The sequence below is a fragment of the Octopus sinensis genome, linkage group LG28 (assembly GCF_006345805.1).
Source record: "Octopus sinensis linkage group LG28, ASM634580v1, whole genome shotgun sequence".
Lineage (NCBI taxonomy): Eukaryota > Metazoa > Mollusca > Cephalopoda > Octopoda > Octopodidae > Octopus > Octopus sinensis.
In genome coordinates, this window is record NC_043024.1 from 11,750,536 (window position 1) to 11,767,868 (window position 17,333).

At 37.4% G+C, this 17,333-nt stretch overlaps 1 protein-coding gene across 1 annotated transcript in view; it reads left to right on the forward strand.

The window, feature by feature from the left end:
- Nucleotides 1–16,793, forward strand: part of LOC115225674 — a 41,325-nt gene extending 24,532 nt beyond the window's left edge. The window contains exons 3-9 of the mRNA XM_036514518.1: nt 6,332–6,442; nt 6,643–6,753; nt 8,230–8,340; nt 9,278–9,388; nt 11,644–11,760; nt 14,026–14,142; nt 16,660–16,793. Of these exons, the coding sequence (XP_036370411.1) occupies nt 6,332–6,442; nt 6,643–6,753; nt 8,230–8,340; nt 9,278–9,388; nt 11,644–11,760; nt 14,026–14,142; nt 16,660–16,793 (812 nt within the window). The remainder of the gene's footprint in view (nt 1–6,331; nt 6,443–6,642; nt 6,754–8,229; nt 8,341–9,277; nt 9,389–11,643; nt 11,761–14,025; nt 14,143–16,659) is intronic.
- Nucleotides 16,794–17,333: the final 540 nt, after the last annotated feature.

A 17,333-nucleotide genomic window follows, 5' to 3' on the forward strand; every position in this document is an offset into this window, starting at 1 on the left:
ACACAAATGTTAGACCTGGGCGCCACTGCATGGTGGCAAGGACTCCAAATTTGCCATCAAGATGTAGGACAAGATACTGTGATAGCCTGGGCTCCAGAGGCCCACAGCTCTTCAATATTCTCCCAAAGAACCTAAGAGACCTGCATGGGGTGGATGCAGATGTCTTTAAAATAAAACTGGATCTCTTCCTGTCAGGTGTCCCAACTTCACGGCAGGAGGTGCAGATGAGGGCAGCTGCGTCGAACTCTCTCATGCACCAAATGGCATTTGCTAAAAAGCATTCGTGGAGTAAAATCATGTAGCAACACCAAATGGCGGTGCCCCAGCATGGCCACAGCTCGTGAGCTTAAACGAGATAAAATAAAAAATAAAATAAATAAAATGGGTATTTTGATTCCACCCTTCAATTTCAAGTTTTCTTCGATTTTGTAATTGGATGAATTTATATTGAATTCATTTATTTTGTTTATTGCATGCTTAAGACCGTTAATTGAAGGGACAAATCCATTTTAAAGGTGAATCCTTCAACTAGCTTTGATCATATAATTATGTTCTATTTTGTGGAGGCGCAATGGCCTAGTGGTTAGGGCAGCGGACTCGCGGTCATAGGATCGCGGTTTCGATTCCCAGACCGGGCGTTGTGAGTGTTTATTGAGCGAAAACACCTAAAGCTCCACGAGGCTCCGGCAGGGGTGGTGGCAATCCCTGCTGTACTCTTTCACCACAACTTTCCCTCACTCTTACTTCCTGTTTCTGTTGTACCTGTATTTCAAAGGGCCGGCCTTGTCACTCTCTGTGTCACGCTGAATCTCCCCGAGAACTACGTTTAGGGTGCACGTGCTTGTGGAGTGCTCAGACACTTACACGTTAATTTCACGAGCAGGCTGTTCCGTTGATTCGGATCAACCGGAACCCTCATCGTCGTAACCGACGGAGTGCTTCCATCCATGTTCTATTTTAACAACAACTTTTGTTACATTTCTGCTGCTTTTAAATAATTCAGGTGAATTATTATTAAATTATTCAGGTGAAACATGTCACCATAACTACTTTGTATAATGTCGGCGAACAGTTCCAGAAAGGACCATTTCGGTATTGCGAATGCGTAGGGAAAGAATCTCTTAATTGCTTTCTGAACTCGTGTATGTTATTTTTCTTTCTATTAAATCTGTTGGATCTTTTCCGGATCTTTTCCTTTTGAACGGCAGTTTTCAACACAATTTCTAGTTAACTAAACACTTTCAAACTTCGTATACTGGTAGAATGTGTCAAAATAAAACATTTATTTCTCTTGGCTTTCTTGAGAAAATTGTAATTTGTAAGTTTAGCATAGTTTAATTTTTCGAATTTTAACCAATCGATGGCCTCTATTTAGCTAAAATCATTTGCTTCTATACTACCTGAGATGTTTTAGACTATAACTGTTGTCACTTCCGTGTTATACGGTGGATTATACCAAGTAATATACGTAGATCTATTCGTCTTTACCGGATACTGTAGATTATATATCACAATTCCTCTTTCAAGCAACTATAAGCTAAAGCCTTGTTATTTTAAGTTGAATGATCCTTAAATATCTGTACATTCAATTACGCCTTAGATTAATCTTAACGTTACATTTGTATCAGCTACTTATTTCTGATCTGTCTAATCTATAAATTATTTTCACATTATTCAGTTACAAACTGTTCGATTTTGAATGAGCAGTTGGGAGGGGTCATTCCGCTCGGAGAACCATTAACGGAGTGCGAATGCTACACGAACGGGTCCTTCATATGCATTTATCAACGAGGTAAGTTTGTTTATTAAATCTGAATCTCTTATTATAAAAGGCAGATTTTATCTGCCTCCCTTTGTCTCTTATAGAAATCTACAATATAGGATTTCTTCAATTACAATTTACCTAGCATTTTTAAGAGTAGAATAAATCGGGTCGTGCCAGGTCCAGTTTTTAAAATTTCAACCCCAATTAAGCAAAATTTAGAGAAAACTCACATTGTGGTGTGTAAGTCAAGTGCTTTTCTTAGTGTGGGCTCTAGCACACGCACACACACACACACACACACACACACACACACACACACACAAAAAGGGAGTGATCTGCTTCACTCACGCTATCACTCTAATTTCTACTCCTTTCTCTTTGCAAGTGTGCAACGATTAAAGTGAAACTGTTTCTATAAAATGAGAGAAGTGTACCTTAAACCACTACTAAAAAAAACACAGCAAACAGAAACAAATAAATACATAACGATTTACTCCTCACACAATTTCTTCAATTAGAGTTTACCCATGATTTTTCAAAGTACTTTCATTGGGTCATGCCATACAAAATTTCTTTCAATTTTACCCCCAATTAAGACAAAATTCGAGAAAACTCAATATTTTAACATTTCACTCCGAAAGCATTGATGTACATGTGTGCGTGCGTGAGTGTGTGTGTGTCATTCCTCACACACACGCATACACATACATATATGACAGTGACAAACACAAACGTTTCAAACAACTACATACAAACACGTGTGTGTTTGTTATTAGTAAAAAAGGCGCCAAACACAACTCACTTCTCATTCCAACACATTTGCAAAGACACACGGACGGTCGAATTGCTATAACAATACAGAAAAGGTAAATTGGTTTTTGATTTACTTTCTGTCGTTAAATTTTGGTAGTATTAATTGGCGAGCCGAGCTTCTTTCAGTATATATTTATACATACATAAATATATACACATATTCTGTATATATTTTATTATATAATATTATATATAGATATATGTATATATAATTGCAGTATGAAACAGTGTTTATGTATAAACAGACGACACTTATATATAGTTATTACTAAATGTATGCATCCGTTTAAAAGAAAAGCCAAAAAATATTTTATTCTTTATAAATGTTGTGTTCAAAATAACATTTTCTTTTAAGAATGTGTATATAACAAAGTATGTGTATATAACTACGTGGCTTATATCTTTATATATAAAAGTGAAGTTGTGTGTCTGTCTCCTACGATTTAGATTCCTAAATACTCCCACATTTTGCAGTGCAGTTTAACCAAAAGCGGGTATTTTATAGTCGTGATTCATATCGAGCCCTTCTGGGTATTAGCGCGCGTCTACGATGAGTCTACGATTAAAAAAAATTTACCATCATATTTTTCCATTTTAATGCATTTTTTTCGCTATTATATAAGGGAAGTAACTCTCTAAAAATATCTACGATGTGTCAACGATTTAAAAAAAAATTTACCTTAATTTCTTTTCCATTTTTAATGCATATTTTTGCTATGTTTTGGCTATAACTCTCTAAAAATGCTTATATAGTTATTTCCCTTACAAACCCGAGCAACGCCGGGCGATACTGCTAGTTTCTTATATAAACGAAGCCATGATTATTTTGTTCTGTTTAGCATAATTGACTTATAATCTCTGCTATTTATATACGGGCTTCTGCACATTTTCCATCTATCAAAGTCGACTCTCCAAACTTTGGACGATTCAGATTTTGAGCTTCTTAATGTCGTTGTGCACCATATTTATGATAGTCCACTCCGTTACCTGACGATCTTTCTCTATGGCCGTCATTAATTTCCCAGGATTATCATAGATAATGATTTGAACACCTATGATGAACTGTGGTGTCCTTTTTCAGTTCCAGCATTTAGAATGATTTTTTTCTCTTGATAGAATTAAAATATTCTTGCCAGAAGCGTTCCAATTTCATACGAATTACGTGTTTCTTGGGTAACAAAGAATGCTTTTGGCTATTACCGTTAAGACACCCGTATTGTATGGTAATATACGTGGGTCTATTCCTCTTAACCCGACGCTTGTTAATATACATCACAATTCCTCCTTCAAACCAATCTATCTATCCGCTCAGTCGAAGTCGACTCTCGGTTACTCGTTGGATCAGTGTCCTCCAGTCAGTTCTATCCTGGGCCGTTTCTTTCAGATTGGCCATGGCCATTCCCGTGTCACTCTTGATGGTGTCAAGCCAGTGGGTACTTGGTCGGCCTCTTCCTCTCTTGCCACTGATGTCCGAGCATGATGTCCTTCTCCAGGGATTTTCTCCACATAATATGACCGAAATATGCCAATCTATGCTTGGTGATCCTAGCTTCTAGCGACATTTTCGGCCTGATCTGCTTAAGAACTTTTCTATTGGTCAGCCTCTTCCTCTCTTGCCACTGACCATTCCGAGTATGATGTCCTTCTCCAGGGATTTTCTCCCCATAATATGACCGAAATATGCCAATCTATGCTTGGTGATCCTAGCTTCTAGCGACATTTTCGGCCTGATCTGCTTAAGAACTTTTCTATTGGTCAGCCTCTTCCTCTCTTGCCACTGACCATTCCGAGCATGATGTCCTTCTCCTGATATTTTCTCCCCATAATCTGACTGAAATATGCCAATCTATGCTTGGTGATCCTAGCTTCTAGCGACATTTTCGGCCTGATCTGCTTAAGAACTTTTCTATTGGTCAGCCTCTTCCTCTCTTGCCACTGACCATTCCGAGCATGATGTCCTTCTCCAGATATTTTCTCCCCATAATCTGACTGAAATATGCCAATCTATGCTTGGTGATCCTAGCTTCTAGCGACATTTTCGGCCTGATCTGCTTAAGAACTTTTCTATTGGTCAGCCTCTTCCTCTCTTGCCATTGACCATTCCGAGCATGATGTCCTTCTCCAGATATTTTCTCCCCATAATCTGACTGAAATATGCCAATCTATGCTTGGTGATCCTAGCTTCTAGCGACATTTTCGGCCTGATCTGCTTAAGAACTTTTCTATTGGTCAGCCTCTTCCTCTCTTGCCATTGACCATTCCGAGCATGATGTCCTTCTCCTGATATTTTCTCCCCATAATCGGACTGAAATATGCCAATCTATGCTTGGTGATCCTAGCTTCTAGCGACATTTTCGGCCTGATCTGCTTAAAATATTCTGGCCAGAAGCGTTCCAATTTCATACGAATTACGTGTTTCTTGAGTAACAAAGAATGCTTTTGGCTATAACCGTTAAGACACCCGTATGGTATGGTAATATACGTGGGTCTATTCCTCTTAACCCGACGCTAATGCTTTGTTATATTAAGTTGAGTGATCTTTAACTATCTGCATGTTCACGCACTACCTATAAATTTCTGGAGATGTACTTGCATAGCGAGTGAATTGATCTGAGATCGTGTGCTGGAACGAAAACAATTGCAGCGTGGAAGGTGTTTATAAGCCATTTAAGAAACACACCAAAACCGTTAGATTCACTTCAACATTTAAATTTAATTTTAATTTTAATTTTATATATATTTAATTTTGTATATATATATATATATTATATATATATATTATATATATATATATTATATATATATATATATACATATATATATATACAAATAAATGAAAGAATGGAGTTGAACGACGAATTAATATTTTAAAGAAACACTCATTATCGATATGGGCTCCGTGTGGGCAGTCATCTAAAAGTTTTTGTGCATCTTGATGCTGACACAAGGTCCTTGTTTTTCCTGATGAGAAGGCGGCATAATGCACCCCTTATTCCTTCGAAATTAGGAATATGCAGCCTTCGAAACATATGTCGACATTAAAGGAATTTTGTTAATTCGTCGTTCAACTCCATTCTTTCATTTATTTGTATTAAAAAACCACACAAATTTCCACACGAAAGCACGTGATCTCTGCCCTAGGCATGTAGCTTCAACCGTGTTTTTCTGACGTGAATTTGCTACCCAGGTACCGGTTAACCGAATTATCCATAATAAGATAATTCATTCAACTACTCAAATACTTATATATATATATGTATATATATATATGTATATAATTATGGAGATGTACTTGCATAGCAAGTGACCTGATCTGAGATCGTGTGCTGGAACGAAAACAATTGCAGCGTGGAAGGTGTTTATAAGCCATTTAAGAAACACACAAAAACCGTTAAATTCACTTCAACATTTAAATTTAATTTGTCAAAGTATTTTCGTCGCTTTGAGACAGCGACCTGTTCACTGACGAAACTTAAATTTATGATTTCTCTAAATCCAATAAATTTCAATATTATTCAACTGAGAAAGCTAGCTGAGACCTAGCAGAATTCTAAGCGCACCAGACAAGATGCTTAGCGGTATTCCATCCGTCTTTACGCTCTAAGTTCAAATTCCGCCAAGTTCGACCAAGCTTTTCATCCTTTCAGGATGCTAAAATAAGAACAAGGTAACGATTAGGTTGATAGAATCAACTAAACCCCGTCCCCTGAACTTACTTGACTTACACCAAAATTTCAAATCAATATTTTTCAGGTCGGAAATGTGTTTATGAAAATTTTCTCTTGGAGATTGGACAAACGTTTGAAGAGAGCGGTCGCCAATGCGAATGCCAAGAGAACGGAAATATTATCTGCTATCCTAAGCGTAAGTTTGTTTATTCAATCCGTATTTCTTATATAAACGAGGCTACGATTATTCTATTTTGTGTTCAGGCGGCAAGCTGGTAGAAACGTTAGCACGCCGGGCGAAATGCGCAAGATAACGATTGGGTTGATAGAATCAACTAAACCCCGTCCCCTGAACTTACTTGACTTACACCAAAATTTCAAATCAATATTTTTCAGGTCGGAAATGTGTTTATAAAAATCTTCTCTTGGAGACTGGACAAACGTTTGAAAAGGACGGTCACCAATGCGAATGTCAAGAGAACGGAAATATTATCTGCTATCCTATGCGTAAGTTTGTTTATTCAATCCGTATTTCTTATATAAACGAGGCTACGATTATTCTATTTTGTGTGACATAATGGATTCCTTATCACTGCTACGGAGTTTTATTAATTGCTATTTATATAAACAAAGCTATGATTATTTTGTTTTGTGTTCAGGCGGCAAGCTGGCAGAGACGTTAACACGCCGGGCGAAATGCATAGCCGTATTTCGTCTGTCGCTACGTTCTGAGTTCAAATTCCACCGAGGTCGACTTTGCCTTTCATCCTTTCGGGGTCGATAAATTAAGTACCATTGCGCACGGGAGTCGATATAATCGACTTAATCCGTTTGTCTGTCCTTGTTTGTCCTCTCTGTGTGTAGCCCCTTGTGGGTAGTAAAGAAATAGGTATTTCGTCTGCCGCTACGTTCTGAGTTCAAATTCCGCCGAGGTCGACTTTGCCTTTCATCATTTCGGGGTCGATAAATTAAGTACCATTGCGCACTGGAGTCGATATAATCGACTTAATCCGTTTGTCTGTCCTTGTTTGTCCACTCTGTGTTTAGCCCCTTGTTGGTAGTAAAGAAATAGGTATTTCGCCTGCCGCTACGTTCTGAGTTCAAATTCCGCCGAGGTCGACTTTGCCTTTCATCCTTTCGGGGTCGATAAATTAAGTAGCAGTTACGCACTGGGGTCGATATAATCGATTTAATCCGTTTGTCTGTCCTTGTTTGTCCTCTCTGTGTTTAGCCCCTTGTTGGTAGTAAAGAAATAGGTATTTCGTCTGCCGCTACGTTCTGAGTTCAAATTCCGCCGAGGTCGACTTTGCCTTTCATCCTTTCGAGGTTGATAAATTAAGTACCAGTTGCGCACTGGGATCGATATAATCGACTTAATCCGTTTGTCTGTCCTTGTTTGTCCTCTCTGTGTTTAGCCCCTTGTGGGTAGTAAAGAAACAGGTATTTCGTCTGTCGCTACGTTCTGAGTTCAAATTCCGCCGAGTTCGACTAAACTTTTTATCCTTTCGAGGTCGATAAATTAAGTATCAGTTACGCACTGGGGTCGATATAATCGACTTAATCCGTTTGTCTGTCCTTGTTTGTCCACTCTGTGTTTAGCCCCTTGTTGGTAGTAAAGAAATAGGTATTTCGTCTGTCGCTACGTTCTGAGTTCAAATCCCGCCGAGTTCGACTAAACTTTTCATCCTTTCGAGGTCGATAAATTAAGTATCAGTTACGCACTGGGGTCGATATAATCGACTTAATCCCTTTGTCTGTCCTTGTTTGTCCTCTCTGTGTTTAGCCCTTTGTGGGTAGTAAAGAAATAGGTATTTCGTCTGTCGCTACGTTCTGAGTTCAAATTCCGCCAAGTTCGACTAAGCTTTTCATCCTTTCAGGATGCTAAAATAAGAACGAGATAACGATTGGGTTGATAGAATCAACTAAACCCCGTCCCCTGAACTTACTTGACTTACACCAAAATTTCAAATCAATATTTTTCAGTTCGGAAGTGTGTTTATAAAAATATTGTCTTGGAGACTGGACAAACGTTTGAAAAGGACGGTAGCCAATGCGAATGCCAAGAGGACGGAAATATTATCTGCTATCCTAAGCGTAAGTTTGTTTATTCAATCCGTATTTCTTATATAAACGAGGCTACGATTATTCTATTTTGTGTGACATAATGGATTCCTTATCACTGCTACGGAGTTTTATTAATTGCTATTTATATAAACGAAGCTACGATTATTTTGTTTTGTGTTCAGGCGGCAAGCTGGCAGAGACGTTAACACGCCGGGCGAAATGCGTAGCCGTATTTCGTCTGTCGCTACGTTCTGAGTTCAAATTCCACCGAGGTCGACTTTGCCTTTCATCCTTTCGGGGTGGATAAATTAAGTACCAGTTGCGCACTGGAGTCGATATAATCGACTTAATCCGTTTGTCTGTCCTTGTTTGTCCTCTCTGTGTTTAGCCCTTGTGGGTAGTAAAGAAATAGGTATTTCGTCTGCCGCTACGTTCTGAGTTCAAATTCCGCCGAGGTCGACTTTGCCTTTTATCATTTCGGGGTCGATAAATTAAGTACCAGTTACGCACTGAGGTCGATATAATCGACTTAATCCGTTTGTCTGTCCTTGTTTGTCCACTCTGTGTTTAGCCCCTTGTGGGTAGTAAAGAAATATGTATTTCGTCTGCCGCTACGTTCTGAGTTCAAATTCCGCCGAGGTCGACTTTGCCTTTCATCCTTTCGGGGTCGATAAATTAAGTAGCAGTTACGCACTGGAGTCCATATAATCGACTTAATACCTATGTCTATCCTTGTTTGCCCCCTCTGTGTGTAGCCCCTTGTGGGCAGTAAAGAAATAAGAATCATTAGCTGGTAGAATCGTCTAGTGCCATTTCGTACATCTTTGCATTTTGAGTTAAATTTTTCCGCCACGGTCGACTTAATCTTCAATCCTATCGGATCACTTAGGTCGATGTAATCAACTAGACTCCCCCCCACCCCCAACTTACTGGACTTACATCAAAATTTGAAATTAATATTTTTCAGCTCAGAAGTGTTACTACAAAAATGACGTGTTCGCTGTCGGAGAATTGATTGAGTTTGAAACTTGTAGCTGTGCATGCACTGAATTTGGAACTCTCTCTTGTCAGCTTCCACGTAAGTTTGTTTATTAAATCTGGTTTTCTTATATACGAAGTGTAGTGGCTGCAGGAGTGGCTGTGTAGTAAGTAGCTTGCTTACCAACCACATGGTTCCGGGTTCAGTCCCACTGTGTGGCATCTTGGGCAAGTGTCTTCTGCTATAGCCCCGGGCCGACCAATGCCTTGTGAGTGGATTTGGTAGACGGAAACTGAAAGAAGCCTGTCGTATATATGTATATATATATATATATATGTATGTGTGCGTCTGTGTCTGCGTTTGTCCCCCTAGCATTGCTTGACAACCGATGCTGTTGTGTTTATGTCCCCGTCACTTAGCGGTTCGGCAAAAGGGACCGATAGAATAAGTACTGGGCTTACAAAAGAATAAGTCCCGGGGTCGATTTGCTCGACTAAAGGCGGTGCTCCAGCATGGCCGCAGTCAAATGACTGAAACAAGTAAAAGAGAGAAAAAGAGAATAGTCAAAATGTATGCGACCTCTGGCCAAAAAACAAGTAATATTAAAAAACTCACCGTTTTGATTTAGTCTCTTTCAAAGTCTTCGCCTCGAGAGTCTACACACTTCTGCCAGCGTTCCTGTCACTGCTGGAAGCATTTCTGGGAATCACTTTTTGGGATGCCGTAGAGCTGTGCCTTAGAATTTTGTTTAGTGTCCTCTGTTCTCTCAAATCTTCTCCCATTATTTTATTTTATTTATTTAATTTTATGTTTTGAGCTTTGGAAACATCCAAAAGTCTCACGGAGTCAAGTACGGGGATCAAGATTCCTGACGAACGATTGGTGTGTTTTGCTTGACTAGGAATGCTTGGACGATGTGGGGGTGGGGGTGGAATGAGCGGGTGTATTGTCATGGTGGATTTGCCAGTTCTTTGCTGCCCAAAGGTCGGGTCGTTTTCGCCGCTCAGCTTCACGAAGGCAACAAAAATCCCCAGGTAGCATTATTTATTATTTATCTAGCCACAACGTGACTCAATGTCCACTGAGGTGCCGCAATTTTTGAACCTTTATTTGTGTGTTTCCCATAGCATCATAACAAATAATATATATTTTTTATAAAACATATAACTTATAACATTTTTATCACTGTTTGAGTTGCATAATAGTAGTTTTATCTCTAATTTATATTCTATATATTTATACTATGAAATTTGATTTAATACTAAATTGAATTTTTCCCTGTAAGTTTGGAGTTATACTAATTATTATTATTATTATTATTATTATTATTATTATTATTATTATTATTATTATTATTATCATCATCATCATCATCATCATTATTATTATTATTATTATTATTATTATTATTATTATTATATACTCTTTTACTCTTTTACTTGTAGCACCGTCTTTGCACGAGCAAATCGATTCCAGGACTTATTCTTTGTAAGCCTAGTACTTATTCTATCGGTCTCTTTTGCCGAGCCTCTATGTTACGGGAACGTAACACACTACCATCGGTTGGGGGGGGGGACAAACACAGACACACATATATACCACAAGCTTCTTTCAGTTTCCGTCTACCAAATCCACCCACAAGGCTTTGGTCGGCCCGAGGCTATAGTAGAAGACACTTGCCCAAGGTGCCACGCAGTGGGACTGAACCCAGGACCTCGTGGTTCGTAAGCAAGCTACTTACCACAGAGCCACTCCTGCGCCTATACACACACACCACACACACACACACACACACACACACACAAAGTTACAGGCTGCGAGCACATTTCTAAACGTAGACATGCATACAAAATAATTTTAATATACCACGATTCCTTCTTCAAACCCAAATGAGTCACTGATTTGTTATAATAAGTTGAAAGAAGATCTTTCAATATATATTTGTTGTGCAAGATTTTTTATGTGAAATCGTGTGTTGAAACAGATATTGTTGTATTTAGGAATGGTCATTTTGCCAGTTTAGTCAATAAAAACACACGCACTATATATATTTAGTGTTACTTTGCTCCAGTGTTATTTATTTTTTACATTAATCTTAATCTTATTTCGGCCAGAGTTCTTTCGTCACACTCCTGTGACCGCATCAGTGGTGCTTTGCTTTCTTCTTTCTTATTTGTGTGTCTCTCTTTACTAACCGTCGGCTGACCATTCCGGAATACAACAATATCTTTAAATATAATAATCCTTAAATATCTCCACGTTCACTAACGTCTTAGATTAAGCTCAACGATTCATTTGTATCAGCTACTAATTTCTGATCTATCTAATCGATATATTATTTTGATGTTATTCAGCTGAGGGATGTGTCTATGACGGTCGTTCCTACGATGTCGGAGCAATGGTGAGTGACGATGCCGTTTCGAGATGCTTTTGTGCAGGGAACCAATTTCTAAAATGCGAGAGCAATACAGGTAAGTTTGTTTACTAAATCTGTATTTCTTATATAAACGAAGCTTTTATACACAACGGATTCATTATCACTGTTATACAACTTTATTAACTGCTATTTATATGTGGGCTTCTGTACATTCTCCGTCTATGAAAATCAACAAATATAACTTCGGTCAACTGGAGTCACTTGAAGAATATATTTGTTCAAGTTAGCGAGCAAAACCATCGAACAGAGAATCATGTGGTGGAAAGTGGAATTCTTAACCAATGTCCATATCTACACACACACCACACACACACCACACGCACACGCACAACGCACACACACACACGCACACACGCACACACACCACACACGCACACACCACACACACAGACGCACACACACGCTTTACTTTTCCCTTTTCTAGTTTCAGCTCGGGAGCTGTGGCCATGCTGGAGCATTGCTGTTTGTTTTGCTACACTTTCACTAAACCTCCATGCCTACACACACACAACACACACACACACACACACTCACACATTCACTCACACACACATACACAAACACACACACACACACACACATATAAGTTCAGCAAAATTTGGATTCAAATGAATATGGTACTTAAGTTAGATGCACCAGAATTTTGTATGGTGTTATCCATATAAATCCATGGGGTGACTATAATCAAAATAAGCAACAAGAATAACTTCGGTAATTTACTACGATCGTTTCGTACTACATCATTTTATTAAATGTTCTAAGTATTACAGCAGTTTTAAAACGCTGAGCACTCATCAGCCATTAATAGAGGTTTTCCATTAATACATAATTAATTTTCATATCAATAGATAACATTTTAGAGAAGGTAGATATATATATATAATATTAATTGGAGATAACACCACTATTATGCAACTCAAACAGTGATAGACATAAACCAAATCATAAATAACAAATAATATATATTTTTTATAAAACATATAACTTATAACATTTTTATCACTGTTTGAGTTGCATAATAGTAGTTTTAACTCTAATTTATATTCTATATATTTATACTATGAAATTTGATTTAATACTAAATTGAATTTTTCCCTGTAAGTTTGGAGTTATACTCCTTATTATTATTATTATTATTATTATTATTATTATTATTATTATTATTATTATTATTATTATTATTATCATTATTATCATTATTATCATTATTATTATTATTATTATTATCATTATTGTCATTATTATTATTATTATCATTATTATCATTATTATTATTATTATTATCATTATTATCATTATTATCATTATTATTATTATCATTATCATCATTATTATCATTATTATTATTATTATTATTATTATTATTATTATTATTATTATTATGATATACTCTTTTACTCTTTTACTTGTAGCACCACCTATGCGCGAGCAAATCGACCCCAGGACTTATTCTTTGTAAGCCTAGTACTTATTCTATCGGTTCTTTTGCGAGCTGCTATGTTACGGGGACGTAAACACACTACCATCGGTTGGGGGGGGGGACAAACACAGACACACATATATACCACAAGCTTCTTTCAGTTTCCGTCTACCAAATCCACTCACAAGGCTTTGTCGGCCCGAGGCTATAGTAGAAGACACTTGCCCAAGGTGCCACGCAGGGGACTGAACCCAGGACCTCGTGGTTCATAAGCAAGCTATTACCACAGAGCCACTCCTGCGCCTATACAACACACACACACACACACACACAAATTTACAGGCTGCGAGCACATTTCTAACGTAGACATGCATACAAAATAATTTTAATATACACGATTCCTTCTTCAAACCCAAATGAGTCACTGATTTGTTATAATAAGTTGAAAGAATATCTTTAAATATATTTGTTGTGTGCAAGATTTTTTATGTGAAATCGTGTGTTGAAACAGATATTGTTGTATTTAGGAATGGTCATTTTGCCAGTTTGTCAATAAAAACACACGCACTATATATATTTAGTGTTACTTTGCTCCAGTGTTATTTAATTTTTACATTAATCTTAATCTTATTTCGCCAGGGTTCTTTCGTCACACTCCTGTGACCGCATCAGTGGTGCTTTGCTTTCTTCTTTCTTATTCGTGTGTCTCTCTTTACTAACCGTCGGCTGACCATTCCGGAATACAAGAATATCTTTAAATATAATAATCCTTAAATATCTCCACGTTCACTAACGTCTTAGATTAAGCTCAACGATTCATTTGTATCAGCTACTAATTTCTGATCTATCTAATCGATATATTATTTTGATGTTATTCAGCTGAGGGATGTGTCTATGACGGTCGTTCCTACGATGTCGGAGCAATGGTGAGTGACGATGCCGTTTCGAGATGCTTTTGTGTAGGGAACCAACTTCTAAAATGCGAGAGCAATACAGGTAAGTTTGTTTACTAAATCTGTATTACTATGACGGTCGTTTCTACGTTGCCGGAGAAATGACGAGTGACGATGCCTTTACGAGATGCTTTTGTGCAGGGAAAGAACTTATAAAATGCGAGAGGAAAATAAATAAGTTTGTTTACTAAATCTGTATTTCTTATATAAACGAAGCTTTTATTATGTGACACAACAGATTCATTATCACTGTTATACAACTTTATTAACTGCTATTTATATGTGGGCTTCTGTACATTCTCCGTCTATGAAAATCAACAAATATAACTTCGGTCAACTGGAGTCACTTGAAGAATATATTTGTTCAAGTCAGCGAGCAAAACCATCGAACAGAGAATCATGTGGTGGAAAGTGGAATTCTTAACCAAATGTCCATATCTACACACACACACACGCACACACACACACACACGCACACGCACACGCACACAACACACACGCAACACACACACACAGACGCACACACACGCTTTACTTTTCCCTTTTCTAGTTTCAGCTCGGGAGCTGTGGCCATGCTGGAGCATTGGTGTTTGTTTTGCTACACTTTCAACTAAACCTCCATGATCACACACACACACACACACACACTCACACACGCACTCACACACACTATAAACACAACACACACACACACCACACACCCACACGCACACACACACACAGACGCACACACACGCTTTACTTTTCCCTTTTCTAGTTTCAGCTCGGAGCTGTGGCCATGCTGGAGCATTGCTGTTGGTTTGCTACACTTTCACTAAACCTCCATGCCTACACACACACACACACACACACACACACACACACCACAAACACCAAACACAACACAACACACACACACACAACACACACACACATATAAGTTCAGCAAAATTTGGATTCAAATGAATATGGTACTTAAGTTAGATGCACCAGAATTTTGTATGGTGTTATCCATATAAATCCATGGGTGACTATAATCAAAATAAGCAACAAGAATAACTTCGGTAATTTACTACGATCGTTTCGTACTACATCATTTTATTAAATGTTGTAAGTATTACAGCAGTTTTAAAACGCTGAGCACTCATCAGCCATTAATAGAGGTTTTCCATTAATACATAATTAATTTTCATATCAATAGATAACATTTTAGAGAAGGTAGATATATATATATATAATATTAATTAGAGATAACACCACTATTAGGCAACTCAAACAGTGATAGACATAAACCAAAACATAAAAAACAAATAATATATATTTTTTATAAAACATATAACTTATAACATTTTTATCACTGTTTGAGTTGCATAATAGTAGTTTTATCTCTAATTTATATTTTATATATTTATACTATGAAATTTGATTTAATACTAAATTGAATTTTTCCCTGTAAGTTTGGAGTTATACTCCTTTTATTATTATTATTATTATTATTATTATTATTATTATTATTATTATTATCATTATCATTATTATTATTATTATTATTATTATTATTATCATTATTATCATTATTATTATTATTATTATTATTATTATTATTATTATTATTATCATTATTATCATTATTATTATTATTATTATTATTATTATTATTATTATTATTATTATTATATACTCTTTTACTCTTTTACTTGTAGCACCGCCTTTGCGCGAGCAAATCGACCCCAGGACTTATTCTTTGTAAGCCTAGTACTTATTCTATCGGTCTCTTTGCCGGTTACGGGGACGTAAACACACTACCATCGGTTGGGGGGGGGGACAAACACAGACACACATATATACCACGGGCTTCTTTCAGTTTCCGTCTACCAAATCCACTCACAAGGCTTTGGTCGGCCCGAGGCTATAGTAGAAGACACTTGCCCAAGGTGCCACGCAGTGGGACTGAACCCAGAACCTCGTGGTTCGTAAGCAAGCTACTTACCACAGAGCCACTCCTGCGCCTATACACACACACACACACACACTCAAATTTACAGGCTGCGAGCACATTTCTAAACGTAGACATGCATACAAAATAATTTTAATATACCACGATTCCTTCTTCAAACCCAAATGAGTCACTGATTTGTTATAATAAGTTGAAAGATCTTTAAATATATATTTGTTGTGCAAGATTTTTTATGTGAAATCGTGTGTTGAAACAGATATTGTTGTATTTAGGAATGGTCATTTTGCCAGTTTAGCCAATAAAAACACACGCACTATATATTTAGTGTTACTTTGCTCCAGTGTTATTTATTCTTTACATTAATCTTAATCTTATTTCGGCCAGAGTTCTTTCGCCACACTCCTGTGACCGCATCAGTGGTGCTTTGCTTTCTTCTTTCTTATTTGTGTGTCTCTCCTTACTAACCGTCGGCTGACCATTCCGGAATACAACAATATCTTTAAATATAATAATCCTTAAATATCTCCACGTTCACTAACGTCTTAGATTAAGCTCAACGATTCATTTGTATCAGCTACTAATTTCTGATCTATCTAATCGATATATTATTTTTATGTTATTCAGCTGAGAGATGTGTCTATGACGGTGTTTCCTACGATGCCGGAGCACTGGTGAGTGACGATGCCACTGGGAGATGCTTTTGTGCAGGGAACCAACTTCTAAAATGCGAGAGCAATACAGGTAAGTTTGTTTACTAAATCTGTATTTCTATGACGGTCGTTTCTACGTTGCCGGAGAAATGACGAGTGACGATGCCTTTACGAGATGCTTTTGTGCAGGGAAAGAACTTATAAAATGCGAGAGGAAAATAAGTAAGTTTGTTTACTAAATCTGTATTTCTTATATAAACGAAGCTTTTATTATGTGACACAACGGATTCATTATCACTGTTATACAACTTTATTAACTGCTATTTATATGTGGGCTTCTGTACATTCTCCGTCTATGAAAATCAACAAATATAACTTCGGTCAACTGGAGTCACTTGAAGAATATATTTGTTCAAGTTAGCGAGCAAAACCATCGAACAGAGAATCATGTGGTGGAAAGTGGAATTCTTAACCAAATGTCCATATCTACACACACACACACGCACACACACACACCACGCACACGCACACACACACACACACACACACACACACACAGACGCACACACACGCTTTACTTTTCCCTTTTCTAGTTTCAGCTCGGGAGCTGTGGCCATGCTGGAGCATTGGTGTTTGTTTTGCTACACT